General features: G+C 54.6%; 1 protein-coding gene across 1 annotated transcript in view; it reads right to left on the reverse strand.

Moving 5' to 3' along the window:
• LRRK1 (leucine rich repeat kinase 1) overlaps positions 1 to 24001 on the reverse strand; it is a 35232-nt gene extending 11231 nt beyond the window's left edge. Inside the window, exons 1-19 of the mRNA XM_076065972.1 lie at positions 23444 to 24001; positions 22689 to 22914; positions 19369 to 19537; positions 17491 to 17714; positions 16941 to 17071; positions 16087 to 16250; positions 13891 to 14028; positions 12454 to 12584; positions 10388 to 10476; positions 9470 to 9599; positions 8146 to 8264; positions 7451 to 7683; positions 7082 to 7246; positions 6074 to 6246; positions 5559 to 5679; positions 4913 to 5075; positions 3741 to 4014; positions 2805 to 2985; positions 928 to 1082 (exon numbers count right to left, since the gene is read on the reverse strand). Coding sequence (XP_075922087.1) covers positions 928 to 1082; positions 2805 to 2985; positions 3741 to 4014; positions 4913 to 5075; positions 5559 to 5679; positions 6074 to 6246; positions 7082 to 7246; positions 7451 to 7683; positions 8146 to 8264; positions 9470 to 9599; positions 10388 to 10476; positions 12454 to 12584; positions 13891 to 14028; positions 16087 to 16250; positions 16941 to 17071; positions 17491 to 17714; positions 19369 to 19476 — 2699 coding nt within the window. The 5' untranslated portion in view covers positions 19477 to 19537; positions 22689 to 22914; positions 23444 to 24001. The remainder of the gene's footprint in view (positions 1 to 927; positions 1083 to 2804; positions 2986 to 3740; positions 4015 to 4912; positions 5076 to 5558; positions 5680 to 6073; positions 6247 to 7081; positions 7247 to 7450; positions 7684 to 8145; positions 8265 to 9469; positions 9600 to 10387; positions 10477 to 12453; positions 12585 to 13890; positions 14029 to 16086; positions 16251 to 16940; positions 17072 to 17490; positions 17715 to 19368; positions 19538 to 22688; positions 22915 to 23443) is intronic.
• Positions 24002 to 25884: the final 1883 nt, after the last annotated feature.

The raw sequence follows: 25884 nt of genomic DNA on the forward strand, positions 1-25884 counted from the left end.
AAAACAAAATAAACTCACCCCCACACACGGGGTCAGCGCGACGGCGCCAGCCAACGCTACACAAGCGCCATTGTCACTAATAACTTTTAAAACGTTACATGTTCATTCCAATTAATTGTAATGAAAATATAACGTTTGAAAACACAGCGGTGCAAAGTGACGTAAAAACCTAACACATTGACAATGACATTGTCATGATGATAATAATTCTTACTTCAACTGGTAACGCGCTGCACAGGGTATTTTCTCGCTCTCGTAGAGAGAGGCCGACTCAGAGACGGCACCAACAATTGCCCAATCTCTGCGGTCCTCTACATATGAAGGTGCTACCTGCCAATTAACGAGCGTTTACACATGGGAGGAATGCGGAGCAACCAGAGAAGACCCAAGCGTGCGAGGGGGAAACACTCGATCCCATGCAAGTGGAGTCCAAATTTGTCCTCCACTGCCTTCTGGCGAGCCAAGGTATGGCTTATCCTCGACGCCCATAGGAAGAAAATCTTGTAGGATTCATGAGGTGATCCACCAACCCCCACAGCCACCACTGTCACCTCGTGAGTCAGATGGGTCGCATATGTTTAGCAGCAAAAACTGTGATGAGTTAATAATCAGACAGAAGCATAGTTCTGATATTATTGCAATCTTGAAGCCAGAAGGTTCTGTGATTATCAGCAAGCAAAGACCTTTGCAATGGTCCTACCAGGATTCTCCAGTTTCCTTCCACACATTAAAGAAGGTGGCCAAACATGACAATATAGGGCCATAGAGCTTGGACAATAGTTGGTCACGCCGGTTCTGGCTGCCTTCCCACTCGTCCGTGGATCCCCGTGCCCCCGAGTCGAGCGACCGCCACTCGTGATGTACGGCTGTGGCTCTCCTTGTGGATCTCCTCGAGTTCCCCTGCCATGGGAGCGAGGGGCGGCGCACCTGAAGAAGCCGTCGCTGTGCAGGATGGCCAGGCCCTCGTGCCAGTAGACCTTGCGCGCTCGGCGAATCCGAAACGTGCTGGCACGGGCATAGCTCACGTCACAGTCGGGGTCTAGGGCCTGCTTCCCCAAAGGTCTCCTGACACCTCCTACCACCTGAAAATGTCAGGAAATATTTAAATAAAACTATTTGATAATTACAATAATAAAACAAGAAGCAACATAGACAACAGCATCGTTGCTCGCAACATTATTTGATTCACTTTTTTTATCTTCTCCCAATCGCATTGCAACTGCGCGGTTAACGTTGCGACGCCGTGACCGGACTGACCAATCGGATCTCTCGCAGGGCAGTGTCATCCTTCACGTCAATGAAGACCCACGGAAACAGATATCACAGAGGTACTTCTGAGATACTTTTAAGTGACCTCGGAGCTACACAGCAATTTTCCATGCCCTCTACATATGAGAGGAATGTTCGTTGTACAGTCATTGGTGACCGGGTTGCTGAGACCATTAACTCACTACAATTGAGAACCCAGTTCAATCACACGTGGCTGGCTGCCTGCTTGCATTTTGACCCAACGTTTCAGCCTCTCGGAGCAACGTCACCGCAAGAGGAAGTCACCGCAAGAGGACGTCACCGTATGAGAAGGTCACCGCAAGAGAAGGTCACCGCAAGAGGAGGTCATCGCAAGAGAAGGTCACCGCAAGAGGAGGTCATCGCAAGAGGAGGTCACCGCAAGAGGACGTCACCGCAAGAGAAGGTCACCGCAAGAGGAGGTCACCGCAAGACAAGGTCACCGCAAGAGGACGTCACCGCAAGAGAAGGTCACCGCAAGAGGAGGTCACCGCAAGAGAAGGTCACCGCAAGAGGAGGTCACCGCAAGAGAAGGTCACCGCAAGAGGAGGTCACCGCAAGACAAGGTCACTGCAAGAGGACGTCACCGCGAGAGAAGGTCACCGCAAGAGGAGGTCACCGCAAGAGAAGGTCATCATAAGAGAAGGTCACCGCAAGAGGAGGTCACCGCAAGACAAGGTCACCGCAAGAGGACGTCACCGCAAGAGAAGGTCACCGCAAGAGGAGGTCACCGCAAGAGAAGGTCACCACAAGGGAAGGTCACCGCAAGAGGAGGTTACCGCAAGACAAGGTCACCGCAAGAGGACGTCACCGCAAGAGAAGGTCACCGCAAGAGGAGGTCACCGCAAGAGAAGGTCATCATAAGAGAAGGTCACCGCAAGAGGAGGTCACCGCAAGACAAGGTCACCGCAAGAGGACGTCACCGCAAGAGAAGGTCACTGCAAGAGGAGGTCACCGCAAGAGAAGGTCACCGCAAGAGAAGGTCACCGCAAGAGGAGGTCACCGCAAGACAAGGTCACCGCAAGAGAAGGTCACCGCAAGAGGAGGTCACCGCAAGACATGGTCACCGCAAGACAAGGTCACCGCATGAGAAGGTCACCGCAAGAGAAGGTCATCATAAGAGAAGGTCACTGCAAGAGAAGGTCACCGCAAGAGAAGGTCACCGCAAGAGGACGTCACCGCAAGACAAAGTCACCGCAAGACAAGGTCACCGCAAGAGGACGTCACCGCAAGAGGAGGTCACCGCAAGACAAGGTCACCGCAAGAGGACGTCATCGCAAGAGGACATCATCGCAAGAGGAGGTCACCGCAAGACAAGGTCACCGCAAGAGGAGGTCACCGCAAGACAAGGTCACCGCAAGAGGACGTCATCGCAAGAGGAGGTCACTGCAAGAGGACGTCATCGCAAGAGGAGGTCACCGCGCAACCTTCGGCTCTGCGTCTGCGAGCTGCGCTCGGGAACCGCGGCGCAACCCCGGACCGGTTCAACGCCGTTGGTTGCGCGTGGCCACGAGCACCTGGCGCTCAATCTGAGCCACGCTGATGAGCAGGCGCGCGATGAGCCGCGACCAGAAGCCCAATGGCGTGAAGCTCATCTGCACGAGGCGGCGAACGGTCATCGTCTTCTTGCCGTCGTCTTCCAACACCGGAAGCAGCTGCAGGCCGGGCCTCTCCGGCATGAGGTGGGGCAGCAGGAAGCTGCAGCAGCAGCGTTCGCAAGGAGCAGGGAGTTGGGAAATCATCATCAGCAAGCAGTCTTAAAATCGTACACTTACATTCCTAGGTGAGAAATCATGGTAAGATGATGTTGTTTGTGTCAGGAACCACAAAGATTTACATAACAAGCATGCCGCCTGTGATATAGTCTGCCCTTTAATTCGTTCTGTCCCGTGCCGATGTCAAATATCATTCAGCGTCATTACAGTGCGGGCATTTCTGGGTTTAGTCAGGTATTTAAACAAACCAATGGACAAACATCAAGATGGATAGTTCATCAGCCTCTACTTATACGTAAGTGTCATAAAATCAATGCAACAATTGTTAGTGCAAAGCATTTAAGACGTGACTGAATGATGCGATTGATTTAAAAATAGGTGAAAGCCGCCCGATTTTCACGATCACTTTAAGCCTGAGAAACTAGAGAGGGAAATGGATTGAACAATGAAATGTTTGTGAGCGGTCTTCCAATCGAGGCTGCCTTGTTGAGTTTTCGTTGACACTCAAAGTCCACGTGACCACGGTTCTCCACACACTGACCACGACCGTGATAGCGAGGGGACACGTGACGTGAACGTAGTGGACGCTGGGCTCATCCTTAACGAGGCAACCACGAGCCACGGCGGTCAACTTTTACGACCCTCACTCTCGCGGCGCGCCACCCTGCGTCGGCTCGTGCGAGCGCCCCCCACCCGTGGCGGGCGAGGTTACCCAGCGTGGCGGGGGAGGTGCCCCACCTGTCGTGCTGCAGGGGCAGCATCATCTCGAAGAGCAGCAGCAGCTGCAGGAGCTGCTCCTGGTGCCTCGCGGGAACGCCGGCGGCCGCCAGCGCCGAAACGATGGTTTCCCGGGGCCGCGTGGCGCCCTGGCCTGGCCCCGAGGCCACGCCGCGCAGCGTGCCCTCGAGGCAGTGCGCCAGCCAGCCCCCGTGCAGGAAAAGCACCTCTCCCAGGCCCCAGCTGCAGTCGGGGAAGTGCAGCAGCGCCCCCACCTCCGACAGGAACTGCACCGCTGCGGGGGGGGGGGGGGGCAGAGGGGGGCACGCGCTCGGCCAGAGGCGGAGGAACCGCTGTCGTGCCCGGGGCCGGAGTGCCCGGTGTTCCCCATCACTAAGCAGTGGCAGCTGCGCCCGCCGGTAACCTAGCGCTGGCGCCGAGGGTTGGTGGATCGCGCACAGATGTTGCGGCACTCTCTTGCCCTGGCTCGCCGGAGAAAGCAGTACGGCAAGTGAACTAATAACCATCTGTTTCCATCTGTACGGGGGATAGAGTGTTGCCCCCCCTCGTGCAAGGCGTGGCGATTCTCTGGGTGGTCTGGTTCCCTCCCACACGTATAATAAGCATGACTCATCATTAACGGGCTGAACACATCGCCAAATCAAAACTCAATGAAGCACAACCCTCCTCAAAAAGAGTCCGACGACTCGGCATGGCTTTCTTCACCAGCCGTCAGTCGCCCCCTTATCACTCTCCTACCGCTACTACAGCATGGTGACTCTTCCCATGAACTTCACTCGTTGATTCCTCCAGCCATGTTGATGGCTCGGCCTACAGACCGACTGCATCTTCTCACCCACACAGTTGGTCACAACAACACTCACTGACTGACCCGCTCACCCACTCGCTCACCACACTGCAGATCACAATGCTTCTCTTTCTGCTTCTTCCCTCACGCTGCTCGACATTAGAATTCCCATCATCGCCTCTTTTCCCCCCAAGCTCCGACAATAACAATACCCTCACTCAATCCAAGACACGTGTTGACTCTTATTCATGACGTGATTGACAGCACTTTGTTTAGGGGCCTTGGGTGCTGTGCTCAGCAACCGCATAAGAGAAAAGAAATCTTCCTCATGGCATTGCACGAACGAGCCCGAGGGTGGCGGCGACCGCGGCCTCCAGCCGGTCACCTCGCTGCAGATCGTCGTGCGAGTAGGAGAAGTCGTTCCCCGGGGTGCTCTCCGCCAGCGCCCGCAGCTCCTCGCGCGTCAGCACCTGCGGCAGCGCGTCCGCCACGCGGCGCTGGCGCTCCGCCTGCACCGCGTCGTGCAGCGCGATGTAGCTCCTGGGCACCTGCGCGGCGCACGGAGCGGGGGGGGCGAGAGGCGGTGTGAAGGCCTCGCCGCGGCACTGCTACGGCACGGTCCGTGAACCCATCTCGTCACCCCGTCTCCGCGGCCTTTGCCCTCTTGGCGTATTCCCTCCTTTGGGTGCCATTCCAGCACCAAACTTGTCTACGTCCCGTCGGTAACGTGGGTTCTGACAAAGCAAAACGCGCTTTGCCCAAGCCGGCTTGCTGGTCGTTGTTAACCGTCGCTGTGATCCCTCTCATTCGCCTTTCTTCACCGATCCACGCGGCCACTCTCCCTGTCCTCGGGGTCGGTAAGCATCTCCCCGGATCGTACGAGGCTGTCCAGCTCATGCCAAGGCTGAAGACGAGAATATGTAAATAAAAATCCTGCTGCCCTCCCTCCGCCTCCAAATCCACTCCTGGCCACCCCGCATCATGACGCGAGGAGCACGACGGAGCGCGACGCGGAACACGAGCGGTCTCACCAGGCGCCCCAGGAGCCGCTGGTTGGGAACGGCGCTGCCCCCGTCCTTTATGCCGCACGCCGCCCGGAAGATCAACTTCCGCAGGTCGTCGATGCCAGCGAGAGACTGGCACGACACTTCGCTGGCGCACGCGGGCCGGCAGGAGACAAACATCGCGGCGAGTTATTAAACGGAATTCTCAACGCCAAGTCGCATTTACTACGGACGATTCGGATTCGGCATCCCCGCGCGGTCGTCACGATAGCCACGCTGCTCAGACGATTCCCGCGGCCTCGCTGCCGCGCAGCAAGATCCCCCCCCGCACTTTTCCGGGATCGTGGAAATCGCCGCGAACGCTGCGCGGGCGTTGGCACTCCTGGACATCTGAACGCATCGGAAATCGTCGCGCTCCTCTTCCCCCCCTCCCCGTCTCGCTTCGACACCGATTGACCGGATCCCTAAAACAGCGGCCGCCTCCTCCGCCGCCCCACCTCTCCGCCACAAACGCTCCGCAATCGAGACGGGGCGTTACGAACCAGATGTGCTTGCAGTCAACGCTGGGGTAGCCGCTCAAGCTCCGGCCACTCGGGTCGCAGCACAGGCTGAGCACTTGGGCCTTGAGGGTGGCCAGCCTCTCGCCCATGAAGCGCACGGGCAGGCGGTCCAGGTGTGTCCCCACCACGATCACCGCCGCGTGCGGGGCCCGCGCCTGTCGGGGGAGAGACGCTCGCAGTCGGGCCCGGCTCCAGCTCCGCTCGGGGACAGGGGGGGGGCCGCTAGAGCCGTCGTGTTGGTGGGGTGGGGTGGGGGGGGGGCACCGTAACAGCGATTCCCACCGTGGTGGTGCCACAGGGACATTTGGTGGTGCAGGGCCCACCCAGTGCCATCCTCGTACCGGCCCTGTTCAGTCGTAGGTGGCTACACTGCATTGGAACAAGTACAGACTCGTGTGGTTAACGCAGACTTGATGCCTGTGTGGTTAATGCAGACTTGATGCCTGTGTGGTTAATGCAGACTTGATGCCTGTGTGGTTAATGCAGACTTGATGCCTGTGTGGTTAATGCAGACTTGATGCCTGTGTGGTTAACGCAGACTTGATGCCTGTGTGGTTAATGCAGACTTGATGCCTGTGTGGTTAATGCAGACTTGATGCCTGTGTGGTTAATGCAGACTTGATGCCTGTTTGGTTAATGCAGATTTGATGCCTGTGTGGTTAATGCAGACTTGATGCCTGTGTGGTTAATGCAGATTGATGCCTGTGTGGTTAATGCAGATTGATGCCTGTGTGGTTAATGCAGACTTGATGCCTGTGTGGTTAATGCAGACTTGATGCCTGTGTGATTAATGCAGACTTGATGCCTGTGTGGTTAACGCAGACTTGATGCAGCCTTGCAATAGGTGTCTGTTTGACGTGTGAACATCTGAACACCTCCTGCATTAGCAATAGGTGCATTACTGCACAAAGAAGGTGAGCGCGAGGGTCGCGGGACACACGTGACCGTCGTCCAATCCCAAGGCACGGTAGACGCCCGGCCAACACTCGCCTGGATGGTGAGCAGCCAGTGGTGCAGGCTCACCACTCCCTCCTCGCCCAGAGCCAGGTTCCACACGAGCAGGTAGAGCGCCCGGTCGGTGCACAGGCAGCGGTGCACGGGCAGCGCGCTCGCCGTGCCGCCCACGTCCCACACCGAGAAGCGGATCTTCTCCACCTGCCCCTCGCCGCAGCGCCACCGCAGACACACAGATCCCCCGCGTGGCCTTAACAGACTGTTGGGGTGAGTGCCGGGACGACGCAAGAGGGGGTAGTGTGGCCAGCACCGTGCCCGGTAGCGAAGCAGCGATAGTTTTCAGCGCAAGCAGCGCGGACCGCGGTGTTTCATCTCCGCCGGCGTCGCTCCGAGCGGGAAGCGCACCTTGAGGTCGGCGAGGCCCAGGGGGCGCTGCAGGTCCCAGGTGCTGAGCACGATGGGCACGTCGGGGCAGCCGCCCGAGACCGGCGGCGGCGGCGGCTTCCGCCGGTGTCTCAGCGACGAGAGGAGCGACGTCTTCCCCTGGTGCGAGGGGCCGACCACCATGAGCTTGAGGGAGTAGCAGTGCTGCGAGCGGCGCTGCTGGGCCCGCAGGTAGGCCAAGATGGCCGGCGTCCCTGCAGTGGCAACGCGCGCGCAGATTTAATAATGATTGTAATAATGCGACAGCAAAATACGCGTCGATATAATAATGACGATAATATTTGTATTTAGAGTTTAACATGCCTCAGAAATGCAAAGTGCTTTACACCATATCTCATCTGACTTATGAGGGCATAAGTCTGCCAGGAGAGGGGAGGGCGATGATGCCGTGTGTAAAACCAATGGAATTCTAGATTTAAACCTTTCGTGACTGCAAGGATTTTTGTTGTTTTTTATGTGACTTTACCGAATAGAACCAAAGAGTATGAACCAATGGAATATTCCGTTCAAACGTCCACTGTACCTTGCAGACAAACATTAAACCACTGTTCTTAGCTAAATGAGATTTTCAGGAAATATCCAACTCTGACGAATGTGCCGAAGGAGGCATTTATTTGATTTTACGCTCAGAGGGGATGGCTGTTGTGCCACCGTACCGTTGGGGTCACGCAGGAGGTCAGCAGGGACATTGGAGATCTCCAGCTCGTCGATCTCCAGCAGCCACAGGTTGCTGAGGCTGCCCAGGGCGTGCGGCAGCTCGCGGATGCCCGGGTTCCTGCATCACCACGGTTATCATCACCACGGTTATCATCACCACGGTTATCATCACCACGGTTATCATCACCACGGTTATCATCACCACGAGAGCTCAGGACACGCGCAGCGTCTCCTCCCTACACCCTCCAGCCACTCCCCGGCAGAGACACCCAGCTGGGCAGTCGTCTTCCCATTTAGTTCCCTTCCAGCTCCTTGTGGCCTGGGTGAGATCCCTCCGCCGCCTCCTCGCCCCTCCTTCTCCCTGTCCCTCCTCCTGCTGTCCCACATCGGCTTCACCGTTTCTTTTACGCGTCACCTTTCTTTGTCGACACTCGACGATGATGATGCTGGATGTAATCACCAGCGAAACGTCGTACAACAACATTGTCACTGTTTTGCTTGCGTCTCAACGCTCTTGCCCTGGTTTGTGCTGAAAGAAACAAATCAATTTTCACCTTTGCTCATGAGACAACTTGATTTGACTGGCTCTATCGGGTAGTGGACTGCTACAAGTAAAAATTCACATTACACCTACACGATGATAGAACTCAAAAGAACTTAGTGATGAATCATCGTCGCCTTTTTGTTTGAGATGAGTTTTCACCGCGTCAACCCATCTGTGGTTCCTCCTTACGCTTCAAAGTCGCTCTCTCTACGAGTCGCTCTCTCTACGAGTCGCTCTCTCTACGAGTCGCTCTCTCTACGAGTCGCTCTCTCTACGAGTCGCTCTCTCTACGAGTCGCTCTCTCTACGAGTCGCTCTCTCTACGAGTCGCTCTCTCTACGAGTCGCTCTCTCTACGAGTCGCTCTCTCTACGAGTCGCTCTCTATGAGTCGCTCTCCCTACGAGTCGCTCTCCCTACGAGTCGCTCTCTCTACGAGTCGCTCTCTCTCTACGAGTCGCTCTCTCTCTACGAGTCGCTCTCTCTCTACGAGTCGCTCTCTCTCTACGAGTCGCTCTGTCTACGAGTCGCTCTGTCTACGAGTCGCTCTGTCTACGAGTCGCTCTGTCTACGAGTCGCTCTGTCTACGAGTCGCTCTGTCTACGAGTCGCTCTGTCTACGAGTCGCTCTGTCTATGAGTCGCTCTGTCTACGAGTCGCTCTCCCTACGAGTCGCTCTCCCTACGAGTCGCTCTGTCTACGAGTCGCTCTGTCTACGAGTCGCTCTCTCTACATCACGATCGTGTTACACGTGAACGGTGGCTGACAACCTGCGGGGCGCACCTGGAGAGGTAGAGCTCCTGCAAAGCTAGGAGGGAGCCGATGGAAGAAGGAACGCTGTCCATAAAGTTGCTGCTCAGGTTGAGGGCTTCCAGCGTGCTCCCCAGAAAGTCCGGTAAGTCCAGAAGCACACCTGCAAAGCGCACAAAAACATCACAGCGGACACAACGCCTCGGCTGTTGCGATTCGATGATTCACCGCTTAAAATCGATTCTTACATTCACAACATGTGCCAAATTGTGCGTCTGCAAATCAGTTGCTTCCCAATCATGTGCCGTATGTAAATTGCGAATGGACACACTACAGCCACTTTAGATTCTTCCTGCACGACAGTCGGGGCCTTAAATATATAAATACGCAATAGGCGACGTTTCAGACAATGGCCCTTCTTCATAGCACACGGAGAGGCCAGAGACGTAGAGCCAATCCCAAATCAAATGATGGTCCCATACATATTGTGGCAAAGTAACTACGCAGACAATACACCTCCTTCACGCGGCCATCCCTCCACACATCCCATCAACCATGTGGCCGTCTGGGAGGAGGTGCTTCGCTACATCCGTACAAGAAAATGCCAGAATCACTGAGGCCTCTGCGTGTCAAAAACGGATTCTACATTTCCACTCGTGACACCCATCTGAAAGAAGTATTTGTTGTTAACGGCACCCATCTGAAAGAAGTATTTGTTGTTAACGGCAGCGCCATTGTAAACGTTGAGGGACGACGGCAACGCGAGACGGCGCTAGCCAGGCCCCATCGAGGAGCGCTGCGATCCAGCAAACGTGGCGAGCGCAATTCCTGGATCCCCCTCAGCTTAGACCACGAAGCAGATTCTTCAACGTAAATATCATAGCCACTTAAAGCCCGGAAGCTACGTTAGCTACGGTGTCTGCTGCTGCTGCTGTTGGGCGATGCTCACACCTTCCATCGGGTGTCTCAGCTTCCTGGTGATGAACGCGACGAGCCGGTTCCTGCTCCCGCTGCCGCCGCCGCCGCTGCCGCTGCCCCTGCTACCGGAGTTCACCGCCACGGCAGAGATAAACGCTTGGGTCACGTTCACCGCCACGGCTCAAGCAGGACGCACCGCCGCGGTCCGGCAGTCCACCGCTAACCGCCCGTGGCGAGCGAGCGAGGGTTGAACGCTTCCCGGCGCTCGCCGCTCGTTGGAGAGGTCCACGGTTGGAATCCGGCAGGCCGCGCCAGTTTTTGGCGTGGAACACGTAAACCGTACACGACTCCACGCCACCGTTCACTTCACAGTGGCGTCCTGCTCCAGATTGTCCAAATTCCAAGGATTGCCAGCAAACGACTCGACGTGGATCACACGGAGCAGCAGCAGCAGCAGCAGCACCAGCAGCAGCAGCAGCACCATTGGTGCTGCTGCTGCTGCGACGCCACTGCCACGCCGTGTCGCTGGGACACAGCGCCTGCCTTGGTGACAGCCTTGCGCTATGAGAATCGTAGCGCCAAAACCATTGTACTAACTTATTATAAGGCAACCACAGTTTACCATACTACAGTGCATGCATAAAGGGCTGCAGATGAATTACAACATTCCTCTCAACGAGTTTTCCTTCATATTCTTGGTTCTTTCGGTAAAGTCACGTAGAAGGGAAACAATAAAATAATAATACAAATTTATTATTATTTTATTGTTTCCCTTCTACGTGACTTATTTTATTGTTTCCCTTCTATGTGACTTTACCGAAAGAACCAAGACTATGAATCCTTGCAGTCATGAAAGCTTTAAATCAAGAGTTTTCTTTCCTTGTTTTTTTGCAAATGCCCTTAACGTTAAATAATAAATTGAGGTGACTCGTTCTCACGACCACACAGACGCACCACTCGGTGTGAATGCGATGACAAGCACCCCGGGTCCTCACCACCAGGGACACCAGCGCTCACCATTCCAGAGGCTCCCTGCCCGCAAGCGGTGGGGCTGCCTTGCACCACAACCCGACTGGACACGGCAGGTGCAACCACTTTTTACGCAAATGGAAAATTCAGGAATCACCAAAATGCAACTCCGGTGCACCACAACAAACATTTGGACACATCGTGAGCCTATGGATCTCTGTGTGAGTCTATGGGTCTCTGTGTGAGCCTATGGATCTCTGTGTGAGTCTATAGGTCTCTGTGTGAGCCTATGGGTCTCTGTGTGCGTCTACAGGTCTCTGTGTGAGTCTATGGGTCTCTGTGCGAGTCTACAGGTCTCTGTGTGAGTCTATGGGTCTCTGTTTGAGTCTACAGGTCTCTTTGTGTGTCTATGGATCTCTGTGTGAGTCTATAGGTGTCTTTGTGAGTCTACGTGTCTGTGTGAGTCGATCTGTCTCTGTGCGAGTCTATGGGTCTCTGTGTGAGCCTATGGGTCTCTGTGTGAGTCTACGTGTCTGTGTGAGTCTATTTGTCTCTGTGTAAGTCTACGTGTCTGTGTGAGTCGATCTGTCTCTGTGCGAGTCTATGGGTCTCTGTGTGAGTCTACGTGTCTGTGTGAGTCGATCTGTCTCTGTGTGAGTCTATGGGTCTCTGTGTGAGTCTATGGGTCTCTGTGTGAGTCTATGGGTCTCTGTGTGAGTCTATGGGTCTCTGTGTGAGTCTATAGGTCTCTGTGTGAGTCTACGTGTCTGTGTGAGTCGATTTGTCTCTGTGTATATCTATGGGTCTCTATATAAGTATATGGCTCTTTGTGAGGGTTTATGGCTCTCTGTGTGAGTTTATGGATCTGTGTGTGAGTCTATGGGTCTGTGTACGAGTCTACGGATCTATGTGTGAGTCTACGGGTCTGTGTGCGAGTCTACGGGTGTCTGAGTGAACGCATGTCCACTGTGAGTCTATGGCTCTCTGTGTGAAAGCTGCGAACGTTTTCTGAGGGCATGAGTGGTTCACACTCCCTGCGCTCTGAAGCCAGCAGCTGGATTCACAACTTAGACATCGGGTTTTAGTCGCCACTCAACTCAAACGAGTAAGGGGAAGCAGCGGCAGCGCACCTGAACAAAGATGGTTGCTTGCCAATGTAGTTTTGTGACAAGTCGAGGGTCTGCAGCTTGCAGCACGTCCACAACCGCGCAGGAGGAATGACCAGCAGATGATTATCAGAGATATTCAAACTCTGCAGCTCCTGTGCACAAATGTTGCACAGTGGGGAAATCATTATCCGACATGCAGCAGGCGCTCGCAACCAATGTCTCGATTCATAGTTGACCTTTGGGTCAGGTTGCCTCAGTACAATGTCTGTCGTACACCCTCCTCCACCCGACATGGTCGATTAATAAAAGTGCCACGTGATGAAGAATCGTGGTCAGTGTATTGCCACTTCAGCAGCAGCAGCAGCACCGATGTGGCGTTGGAGAGCGCACAGCGTTTAACGCCACACCGGCGGCACTGCTCCTAACCGGAGCAGACGGGGCGATTGGTGATCCTGCACTCACCGATTCACTCCGCTCACCTCACTCACTAGTGGCCAGCCGCCTCATTATCGCTCTTCTACCACTACTACGAGCTTGATCGCCGTTCCCGTGAACGTCACTCGTTGATTCCTCCACTCTCGGTTCTACCAGACACCAACTGTCGTCTCATCCGCCACACTGAGAGTCACAAATCACCCCCTCGCCACACTGCAGGTCACAACCACCCACTCATCCGCTCACTCACCCACTCACCCACCCACTCACCCGCTCACTCACCCACTCACACACCAACTCACCCGCTCACTCATCCACTCACACACCAACTCACCCGCTCACTCACCCACCACACTGCGGGTCACAACCACCCACGCATCCGCTCACTCACCCACTCACTCACTCACTCACCCACTTACCACATTGCAGGTCACAGCCACACACTCACTCACCCACCCACTCACCACACTGCAGATCACAGCCACACACTCACCCACCCAACCACACCAACTCACCCACCCACTCACCACACCAACTCACCAACTCACCCACCCACTCACCACACCAACTCACCCACTCACCAAACCAACTCACCCACTCACCACACCAACTCACCCACTCACCACACCAACTCACCCACTCACCGCACCAACTCACCCACTCACCACACCAACTCACCCACTCACCACACCCACTCACCACACCAACTCACCACACCAACTCACCCACTCACCACACCCACTCACCACACCAACTCACCCACTCACCCACCCACTCACCACACCAACTCACCACACTGCGGGTCACAGCGTTTCTCTTTCTGCTTCTTTCCTCGCACCGCTCCACTTTGGAATTTCCTCCCATTCGTCTCTTTCTCCGCATGCGCTCACAATAACCTCGGTTCAATTTCACGAAACGCGTCACACACACGCTCTTATCCGTGACAACTCTGACAGCGCTGTTTGTCGCTGGCCGTTTGGCGTTTTGGGCCGTTGTGCCGCGCATTGCTCACTGGGGCCGCACCGTGAGCTGCAGGATGGCCGCCGGGAGCTCGGCGAGGGAGTTGTTGCTGAGGTCGAGCTCTTGCAGGGAGCTCGACCAGTGTAGCTGGAAGCCCTCCCCAATCTCCTCCAGCTGGTTGTGAGTCGCCTTCAGCTGCACCTGCGCGTGGATAACGGGAGACGTACGACAATTCCCCGTGATGATCCGGGCCAGGTTTTGTCGTGTAAACCCTCCACCACCCGATGTGGGTGGTGCTGAAAGTCCCTTCACTGACCAGAAGGAGCTCGAGGCGGTTTCGAGCGGCGCGTCGAATCCAATCGCAACATGGCAGTTGCGAGATTCGTCGTGACGCTTCTCACGTCTCACGCCTCGTGTCTCACTTGTGTCTCACGTCTTGTGTCTCACGTCTTGTGTCTCACTTGTGTCTCACTTGTGTCTCACGTCTTGTGTCTCACGTCTTGTGTCTCACTTGTGTCTCACGTCTTGTGTCTCACGTCTTGTGTCTCACTTGTGTCTCACGTCTTGTGTCTCACTTGTGTCTCACTTGTGTCTCACGTCTTGTGTCTCACGTCTTGTGTCTCACGTCTTGTGTCTCACGTCTTGTGTCTCACTTGTGTCTCACGTCTTGTGTCTCACGTCTTGTGTCTCACGTCTTGTGTCTCACTTCTTGTGTCTCACTTGTGTCTCACGTCTTGTGTCTCACGCCTTGTGTCTCACACCTTGTGTCTCATGTCTTGTGTCTCACGTCTTGTGTCTCACTTGTGTCTCATGTCGTGTCTCACGTCTTGTGTCTCACGTCTTGTGTCTCACACCTTGTGTCTCACTTGTGTCTCACGTCTTGTGACTCACGCCTTGTGTCTCACTTGTGTCTCACTTGTGTCTCACGTCTTGTGTCTCACGTCTTGTGTCTCACACCTTGTGTCTCACATCTTGTGTCTCACGTCTTGTGTCTCACACCTTGTGTCTCACGTCTTGTGTCTCACGTCTTGTGTCTCACGCCTTGTGTCTCATGTCTTGTGTCTCACTTGTGTCTCACGTCTTGTGTCTCACACCTTGTGTCTCACGTCTTGTGTCTCACGTCTTGTGTCTCACGTCTTGTGTCTCACACCTTGTGTCTTACGTCTTGTGTCTCACTTGTGTCTCACACCTTGTGTCTCACTTGTGTCTCACGTCTTGTGTCTCACGTCTTGTGTCTCACGTCTTGTGTCTCACGTCTTGTGTCTCACACCTTGTGTCTCACCTCTTGTGTATCACGTCTTGTGTCTCATTTGTGTCTCACTTGTGTCTCACGTCTTGTGTCTCACACCTTGTGTCTCACGTCTTGTGTCTCACTTGTGTCTCACACCTTGTGTCTCACGCCTTGTGTCTCACTTGTGTCTCACATCTTGTGTCTCACACCTTGTGTCTCACATCTTGTGTCTCACGTCTTGTGTCTCACGTCTTGTGTCTCACGTCTTGTGTCTCACTTGTGTCTCACGTCTTGTGTCTCACGTCTTGTGTCTCACACCTTGTGTCTCACGTCTTGTGTCTCACGTCTTGTGTCTCACGTCTTGTGTCTCACACCTTGTGTCTCACACCTTGTGTCTCACGTCTTGTGTCTCACACCTTGTGTCTCACTTGTGTCTCACGTCTTGTGTCTCACACCTTGTGTCTCACACCTTGTGTCTCACGTCTTGTGTCTCACTTGTGTCTCACACCTTGTGTCTCACGTCTTGTGTCTCACCTCTTGTGTCTCACACCTTGTGTCTCACATCTTGTGTCTCACGTCTTGTGTCTCACGTCTTGTGTCTCACGTCTTGTGTCTCACTTGTGTCTCACGTCTTGTGTCTCACGTCTTGTGTCTCACACCTTGTGTCTCACTTGTGTCTCACACCTTGTGTCTCACGTCTTGTGTCTCACGTCTTGTGTCTCACGTCTTGTGTCTCACACCTTGTGTCTCACGTCTTGTGTCTCACGTCTTGTGTCTCACGTCTTGTGTCTCACGTCTTGTGTCTCACACCTTGTGTCTCACGTCTTGTGTCTCACGTCTTGTGTCTCACGTCTTGTGTCTCACGTCTTGCGTCTCACACCTTGTGTCTCACACCTTGTGTCTCACGTCTTGTGTCTCACGTCTTGTGTCTCACGTCTTGTGTCTCACTTGTGTCTCACGTCTTGTGTCTCACGCCTTGTGTCTCACGTCTCGTGGTGCGTATGACAGACGCTGAAGTGGTGACGCACCAGTGGACAGTGCCACGCCGGTGGGAATGCCTTGAGCTGATTGTGAGACACGTTGAGCCAGCGCAGTCCGTTGAGGAGCTGCAGGACTTCCTTGCGCAACTCCCCCAGCTGATTGTACGACAGATTGAGCACCTCCAGGTCTCGGCACTGCACCAGGCCCAGGGCTGCGCTCACACACGGCGGGCACATCCCACGAGGCACCTTGAACCAACACGCGACGCACATCATCACCAATCTGCCACGATCAATCCACCGCTGGATGAAGGCGTCCCCAAGCTGCCCGCCACCTCCCGTTGCGCTGCGAAGAGCTTCTTGTGATCTTCAGACCGGGAGGCCAATGGCCACGTCGTGAAGGTGACCTTGGAATTCAGTACTGCCACTGAATAACTCAGTGGAGTCGACATTCACTTACGAGACAAACATTTCATAGTCAGACGAAAAAATTACGATAGATTATACATTTTCTTCTGCTTGTTTACCCAGAAAATCCTCACTGAGTCTCAAGACACTTTTTTCAGGAGGGTCCTGCCAAGTTTTCACAAGAAGGAGGAGGGGGGGGGGGCGATATTGCTACTGTGCAATCCAAATTGAGTCATTTGCAAGTACAGTAATTGTGTTTATTTGTATTGTCATATTGGCCAATACCAGCTACATTGTATGATATTATAACAGGTGGAAAACATTCAAACTCCACACAGAGAGAGCCCCGAGTTGGGCGTTGAACCCACAGGCCGTCTTGGTGCGAGGCATGAGTGACCGCACTGCGTCACCCTGCGGTCGCCCTCCTCCCTGGCGTGGACGCCGATGCTGACTCTGCGGCTACTCCCGGAGCTATAACCCACTGTGTGCATCACCTGCTCTCTCGGGGCAGCCAAACTCGCTCAGCTGATTGTGGGAGAGGTTCAGAGTCTTGAGGTTGGTCAGCAGGAACACCTCAGCAGGCAGGGAGAAGAGGCAATTCATGGAGAGGTTGATTTCAGTCAACCTAGCCAATAGTGGCGCACAAGGTGATTCGGGCAAAAGAAACTTGAAGTTAGATCAATCTTTAAATTATTACACTTCATCGAGAAGTCATCCACTTTATCTACAATCGCCATCCTACTCCCCTTACTCACTCCCCATCCCTCTTGACCCCGCTGAGCCACGGGACATCAGAACCAACGTCCCACCACACGGAAGCCCGGTCCACACCCCGCAAGCATGGCCACCCCTTCTCCCTCCCCGCCGCCCGCAACCCGAAGCCGCGTGAACTCTGAGAAGCGCCACTCCTCTGCGTCATTCGTTGAACTTATTGCTCTCGAGTGACCTGGGACGACCAGGTGGCGTTCATTAAAACGTCTCCCATATCCCCCCGACAGCGGTGAATTCGCAACGAAGACGGCGCACGTCCCTAGGATCCCTCACCCAGTGCAGAATATCTGCTGAGGTGTAACGCTGGGGAAACACGTCAGCTGATTGGAGGAGGCGTCGAAAGCGCGGAGCATTTTCAGACCCCATGGCACCAAGGGCGGAAGTTCCTCCAGAAGGTTTTGAGACAAGTCCATCTCCACGATGCTCTGGCTGATTTCCGCAATCCAACAGATCTTCAGATTCTGCAGTTTCAAACGCGACCATTTCACCACCAAGCTCTGAAAGTGAAAATAAATTAGCACGTCAAAACGCGATCCAGTTGTTTACTTCAAAGGGTACGTCAACATAATTATCAAGCATTCCAAATGTACCACAGGTCCCACACTGCTTGGATGTTTTCGCTTTTTCAAGAGTGTCCTGGATTGGAACGTTTGGCAGATGGGAACCAGAGAACCCAGAAGAAAACCACACAGCACAGGGGGAGAACATGGAGACACCACACATAGAGACACCACACAGAGAGACACCGCACATGGAGACACACACAGAGAGACACCACACATAGAGACACCACACAGAGAGACACCACACATAGAGACACCACACAGAGAGACACCACACATAGAGACACCACACATAGAGACACACACATAGAGACACCACACAGAGAGACACCGCACATAGAGACACCGCACAGAGAGACATCACACACAGAGACTCCGCAAGGAGAGACGCACGAGTCAGGAATCGAACCCGGGCACTTGTATCTCTTAAACGTAAAGCCCGATGTTCATAAAGTCGGCAATGGCCCTTGTTTGAAGCGTTATTTTGGTAATTTCATGCTGCTACGCTGTGCAAGAGTTACGTTTCATTTCCCCATCACATTGTTCGAAGAGCAGCAGGACAGTCAGCTGGTTTTTCGCAGCGTCTCCGAGCAATAACGCGCAGCGTCACGCTACGCCCCAGCACACAAACTATAACTCGCAAAGCACGACTTGCATTTTACTCGTGAAGATATCAACGTTTATCTATGTATGTATATTTAATAACAGCTGCAGACATAACTGCGTAGCTATTACAACTTTGACGGTGCCGTTTGTTGCTGGCCCTTCCACGTTTCGGCCCTTTGAGGCTGCGCTCAGCAACTGCGTCGACTTGTTTCAACTCGTTCTGCAGTGCTGTCGCCAAAGCAGGATCTCTGGTATGTATCTCTTGGGCTCAGTAAGTTTCGTGTTTGTAAAGCTCACCGGCTGGCAGAGCTTTATGAATGCGTCTCACCGAATTAAATAAACGACAGCCAATTAAACTGCAGTTACCGTGGCAGGGCTCGATTTTTCCTTCGTAACCGGAAATGTTTTGCTGCAGGTGTTCGTTACAAATGTTGTGTTTGTTTTTTCAATAAAAAAAATACTTCCCCTGGCACCGAAACAGTGAAATGTGCAAATCCGCTGAGCCGACAAGTGGCTCCATGAGCTACGCAGAGCGAGCTGCCATGGCCCACCCATTTTAGAAACGTCGGATTTGTGTTCACAGCACTGTATATGGGTGCGACAGTATTCGTAGCCTCTCAAATCAACGAATATCGTGCGATCATCCGCACTTGTTGCAATGGCGAACGCATTTCTAACATCACACGGACGCGTTGACGGAGGTATTGACACACAGAGGGAAACCCATCTAACCCTCGATTGTAACATCTACGTCTTCCGTATCCACGATGCCAGAAAAGATCCCAGGCAAGGATTATTCAGCATCGTAAAGCTCGCCACGAGACGGAGAAGCTTGTGCAATCTGAATGTGGGTTCGTGGCGGGCATGGTCCTGCAGGAAATGTCTCGGGAACGTCGACACCTCTGCTTCCCTCGTCTGATAACGGCCAAGAGGTCAGGGCCCTTGCCCATGCTCTGTGCCTTCGGTCGTTTACGGAACTTACATTTGCCTCGTCACCATCGATCTCCGACGCACGATCAGAGGCATCTTCCGCCACGGACGCCTCCTCCTCCTCCTCCAGTGTAACCGCCAACCCCGGCTCGGCGCTCATCCTCACGGCGCTCGCCAAGGCCACGTCCTCGCAGCTCCAAGCGCAGCAGCCTCCAGCTAGGCTGCGAGACACGAGGCCGTCACCAATCAGACTAAAATCAAGCAGAGGTGTTCGCAGCCAATCATTCAGAATTATGATTTTTGAGTTAGGGGATGTGATGATTTGGCCAAATTTGTGTAGTTAAGACCCTACGCCACTCGACACAGCAACACACACAAAATACAAGTACATTCTAAACACATACCATCAGCCATACAGCGTTCCGGGCAGCGCACAACCCCACAGAGCGGCAGGCTAGACGTTCAACTTCTCATCAGCAGGGTCAGGCCCGCTTGAGCCAACGCTGGTGAACTGTGAGAGATGCCCAAAGCCACGCGTGGAGGGGGTTGCGTCTGTGAAGGGGACTTGGGGTCTGGCGTTAACGGAGGGCAACGGCAAAGCGCCGATGGCCCCGCGTGGGGTCCCTCCAAGCAGCCTGCACTTCACGCGGGAGCGGACGTGGCAACACATCCCGCTGCACCTCTGCACCGAGGGAGAGAAGCAGCCGTGAAGTGTGGCCGGAGGGGTGTGCCTAGAGCAGTGGTTCGTCACCTTTACTACACCTTGCACCGCTTTTGGTTTGCATTCTGACCACAAGTATCTGTGGTTAATGCAGCACACATGATTCCTTGTAAAAGGTTTCAGTTTGGTGTTTTAACATCTTAACACCTGTTTTGTTGCCAGAAAAAAGGGGGAAACCCTATTATCAATGTATAATGTTATTAAATACGTAGGGTGAATGAAACTAAATAAGTTGTAACTTAACGTGCCCCGTACTCAATTTGTGTTTCGATTATTTACCTTCTCAAAACATCTGGCGTGTCTCGCAACCCCAGGCAGTGTGTGCACCCCAGGCTAAGAAGAAGAACCACTGGCCTAGAGTAATGGTGGGACGCAGCTGTGGACAGCTGCCACACGACGCGTGGAACACACGGGCTCCCTACAGATGTGACGGTACTGCAGTGTGATTAGTAACAGCACAGACGGCGTGGCGTGGAGTTGGTGCTGCGGTGCCAGTGGTGTCCTAGCGCAGAGAACAAACTCGTCACACGCCAAGGTCGCTGCGTCACTACAGCCGTCACGTCAACTCCTCTCAGCAGCAGCAGCAGCACACAACCCTCACCTGTGCCACAACAACACGACCCTCACCTGTGTGTTACAACAACAGCACACGTCTCTCACCTGTGTCACAACAGCAGCACACGACTCTCACCTGTGTCACAACAGCAGCACACGACTCTCACCTGTGTCACAACAACACGACCCTCACCTGTGTGTCACAACAACAGCACACGACTCTCACCTGTGTCACAACAGCACACGACTCTCACCTGTGTGTCACAACAGCACACGACTCTCACCTGTGTAACAACAACAACACACGACTCTCACCTGTGTGTCACAACAACAGCACACGACTCTCACCTGTGTGTTACAACAACAACAGCACACGACTCTCACCTGTGTGTCACAACAACAGCACACGACCCTCACCTGTGTGTTACAACAACAACAGCACACGACTCTCACCTGTGTGTCACAACAACAGCACACGACTCTCACCTGTGTGTCACAACAACAGCACACGACCCTCACCTGTGCCACAACAACAACCCACGACTCTCACCTGTGTCACAACAACAGCACACGACTCTCACCTGTGTCACAACAACAGCACACGACTCTCACCTGTGTCACAACAACAACACACGACTCTCACCTGTGTCACAACAGCAGCACAAGACTCTCACCTGTGTGTCACAACAACAGCACACGACCCTCACCTGTGCCACAACAACAACACACGACTCTCACCTGTGTGTCACAACAACAGCACACGACTCTCACCTGTGTGTCACAACAACAGCACACGACCCTCACCTGTGCCACAACAACAACACACGACTCTCACCTGTGTCACAACAGCAACACACGACTCTCACCTGTGTCACAACAACACGACTCTCACCTGTGTGTTACAACAACACACGACTCTCACCTGTGTCACAACAACAACACACGACTCTCACCTGTGCCACAACAACAGCACACGACTCTCACCTGTGTCACAACAGCAGCACACGACTCTCACCTGTGTCACAACAGCAGCACCCTCACCTGTGTGTCACAACAACAGCACACGACTCTCACCTGTGTCACAACAGCAGCACACGACCCTCACCTGTGTGTTACAACAACAGCAGCACACGACTCTCACCTGTGTCACAACAACAACAGCACACGACTCTCACCTGTGTCACAACAACAGCACACGATTCTCACCTGTGTATCACAACAGCACACGACCCTCACCTGTGTCACAACAGCACACGACTCTCACCTGTGTGTTACAACAACAGCACACGACCCTCACCTGTGTGTTACAGCAGCACACGAATCTCACCTGTGTCACAACAACAGCACACGACCCTCTCCTGTGTGTCACAACAGCACACGACTCTCACCTGTGTGTTACAACAACAGCAGCACACGACTCTCACCTGTGTCACAACAACAGCAGCACACGACTCTCACCTGTGTCACAACAACAACAGCACACGACCCTCACCTGTGTGTCACAACAACAGCACACGACCCTCACCTGTGTCACAACAACAGCACACGACTCTCACCTGTGTCACAACAGCAGCACACGACCCTTACCTGTGTCACAACAACAGCACACGACTCTCACCTGTGTCACAACAACAGCACACGACTCTCACCTGTGTCACACCAACAGCACACGACTCTCACCTGTGTCACAACAGCACACGACCCTCACCTGTGTGTTACAACAACAGCAGCACACGACCCTTACCTGTGTCACAACAACAGCACACGACTCTCACCTGTGTCACAACAACAGCACACGACTCTCACCTGTGTGTCACACCAACAGCACACGACTCTCACCTGTGTCACAACAGCACACGACCCTCACCTGTGTGTTACAACAACAGCACACGACTCTCACCTGTGTCACAACAGCACACGACTCTCACCTGTGTCACAACAGCAGCACACGACCCTTACCTGTGTCACAACAACAGCAGCACACGACTCTCACCTGTGTGTTACAACAACAACAGCACACGACTCTCACCTGTGTCACAACAACAGCACACGACTCTCACCTGTGTGTCACAACAACAGCAGCACACGACTCTCACCTGTGAGACGCAGCTTTACCCGTGTCTCGCCATCGCGAGGCGGTGGTCCCAGCGCTGCCGGGGACATCTCCCACGTGGCTCGCGGTGCACGGGGCGGATTATCTCACGAGCCCCATCCTCCTCCTCCTCCACGCGACACCTCGACACTGCGAGTGGCCGGCGGTGCGCTCCCCTCCACCACCGAGTTGTACCCCGTCCGTGTCAGGGCTCTCGGCGAGCGTCTGCGCTGTGGGGAGAGGCCGAGGGATGGGCCGACATGGTGGTGGTGGGTGGTGGTGGTGGTGATGCAGAAGAGAAAGGGGAAGTCCAAGGAGCTGCAACTGCCGCATCCTGGACAGCGACTTCCCCATTGCAGCGCGACCTCCCTCCTCCCGCGTGTTGTGGGTACAGTGTCAGCCACTCTGCCCACCACGACCACCACCACCAGCGCCGTGCCTCTCCGCATACAGCACTCGTTAACGCGGCGCTGAGGTCGTTCACGATGAACTTTCTTTTGCTGCATTCACGGTAACCGAATGGGAAACTGGTTACGCCGTTAATTTGCCGCACGTGCTGATAGAAATGCCTCCGAGCGAGTGTGACAATTTTTATTTTGCTGCATTCACGGTAACCGAATGGGAAACTGGTTACGCCGTTAATTTGCCGCACGTGCTGATAGAAATGCCTCCAAGAGAGTGTGACATTTTTTACCGAAAAGGTTCTGGAATAATCAGGGGGTGTTATGATGGGAGTTGGGGAATGGGAGAGGGGGGCACCTCGTGACCGGCTGGGGAGCTCCGTGCGGGGCGCTGCTGCTGCTCGTGGAGTGCAAACCCCGGGGTGGAATAGATGGAGGAGTGGAGTGGAATGGATGGGGGAGTGGAATGGATGAGGGAGTGGAGTGGAATGGATGGGGGAGTGGAATGGATGGGGGAGTGGAGTGGATGGGGGAGTGGAGTGGATGGGGGAGTGGAATGGATGGGGGAGTGGAATGGACGGGGGAGTGAAATGGACGGGGGAGTGGAATGGACGGGGGAGTGGAATGGATGAGGGAGTGGAGTGGAATGGATGGGGGAGTGGAGTGGAATGGATGGGGGAGTGGAATGGATGGGGGAGTGGAGTGGAATGGACGGGGGAGTGGAATGGATGGGGGAGTGGAGTGGAATGGACGGGGGAGTGGAATGGATGAGGGAGTGGAGTGGATGAGGGAGTGGAATGGACGGGGGAGTGGACGGGGGAGTGGAATGGACGGGGGAGTGGACGGGGGAGTGGAATGAATGAGGGAGTGGAGTGGAATGGATGGAGGAGTGGAATGGATGGGGGAGTGGAATGGATGGGGGAGTGGAATGGATGGGGGAGTGGAATGGATGGGGGAGTGGAATGGATGGGGGAGTGGAATGGATGGGGGAGTGGAATGGATGGGGGAGTGGAATGGATGGGGGAGTGGAATGGATGGGGGAGTGGAATGGATGGGGGAGTGGAATGGATGGGGGAGTGGAATGGATGGGGGAGTGGAATGGATGGGGGAGTGGAATGGATGGGGGAGTGGAATGGATGGGGGAGTGGAATGGATGGGGGAGTGGAATGGATGGGGGAGTGGAATGGATGGGGGAGTGGAATGGATGGGGGAGTGGAATGGATGGGGGAGTGGAATGGATGGGGGAGTGGAATGGATGGGGGAGTGGAATGGATGGGGGAGTGGAATGGATGGGGGAGTGGAATGGATGGGGGAGTGGAATGGATGGGGGAGTGGAATGGATGGGGGAGTGGAATGGATGGGGGAGTGGAATGGATGGGGGAGTGGAATGGATGGGGGAGTGGAATGGATGGGGGAGTGGAATGGATGGGGGAGTGGAATGGATGGGGGAGTGGAATGGATGGGGGAGTGGAATGGATGGGGGAGTGGAATGGATGGGGGAGTGGAATGGATGGGGGAGTGGAATGGATGGGGGAGTGGAATGGATGGGGGAGTGGAATGGATGGGGGAGTGGAATGGATGGGGGAGTGGAATGGATGGGGGAGTGGAATGGATGGGGGAGTGGAATGGATGGGGGAGTGGAATGGATGGGGGAGTGGAATGGATGGGGGAGTGGAATGGATGGGGGAGTGGAATGGATGGGGGAGTGGAATGGATGGGGGAGTGGAATGGATGGGGGAGTGGAATGGATGGGGGAGTGGAATGGATGGGGGAGTGGAATGGATGGGGGAGTGGAATGGATGGGGGAGTGGAATGGATGGGGGAGTGGAATGGATGGGGGAGTGGAATGGATGGGGGAGTGGAATGGATGGGGGAGTGGAATGGATGGGGGAGTGGAATGGATGGGGGAGTGGAATGGATGGGGGAGTGGAATGGATGGGGGAGTGGAATGGATGGGGGAGTGGAATGGATGGGGGAGTGGAATGGATGGGGGAGTGGAATGGATGGGGGAGTGGAATGGATGGGGGAGTGGAATGGATGGGGGAGTGGAATGGATGGGGGAGTGGAATGGATGGGGGAGTGGAATGGATGGGGGAGTGGAATGGATGGGGGAGTGGAATGGATGGGGGAGTGGAATGGATGGGGGAGTGGAATGGATGGGGGAGTGGAATGGATGGGGGAGTGGAATGGATGGGGGAGTGGAATGGATGGGGGAGTGGAATGGATGGGGGAGTGGAATGGATGGGGGAGTGGAATGGATGGGGGAGTGGAATGGATGGGGGAGTGGAATGGATGGGGGAGTGGAATGGATGGGGGAGTGGAATGGATGGGGGAGTGGAATGGATGGGGGAGTGGAATGGATGGGGGAGTGGAATGGATGGGGGAGTGGAATGGATGGGGGAGTGGAATGGATGGGGGAGTGGAATGGATGGGGGAGTGGAATGGATGGGGGAGTGGAATGGATGGGGGAGTGGAATGGATGGGGGAGTGGAATGGATGGGGGAGTGGAATGGATGGGGGAGTGGAATGGATGGGGGAGTGGAATGGATGGGGGAGTGGAATGGATGGGGGAGTGGAATGGATGGGGGAGTGGAATGGATGGGGGAGTGGAATGGATGGGGGAGTGGAATGGATGGGGGAGTGGAATGGATGGGGGAGTGGAATGGATGGGGGAGTGGAATGGATGGGGGAGTGGAATGGATGGGGAGTGGAATGGATGGGGGAGTGGAATGGATGGGGGAGTGGAATGGATGGGGGAGTGGAATGGATGGGGGAGTGGAATGGATGGGGGAGTGGAAT

Source organism: Petromyzon marinus, chromosome 9 (genome assembly GCF_048934315.1).
Source record: "Petromyzon marinus isolate PM22_M1 ecotype Great Lakes invasive population chromosome 9, UKy_Petmar_22M1.pri1.0, whole genome shotgun sequence".
NCBI classification, from domain to species: Eukaryota; Metazoa; Chordata; class Hyperoartia; order Petromyzontiformes; family Petromyzontidae; genus Petromyzon; species Petromyzon marinus.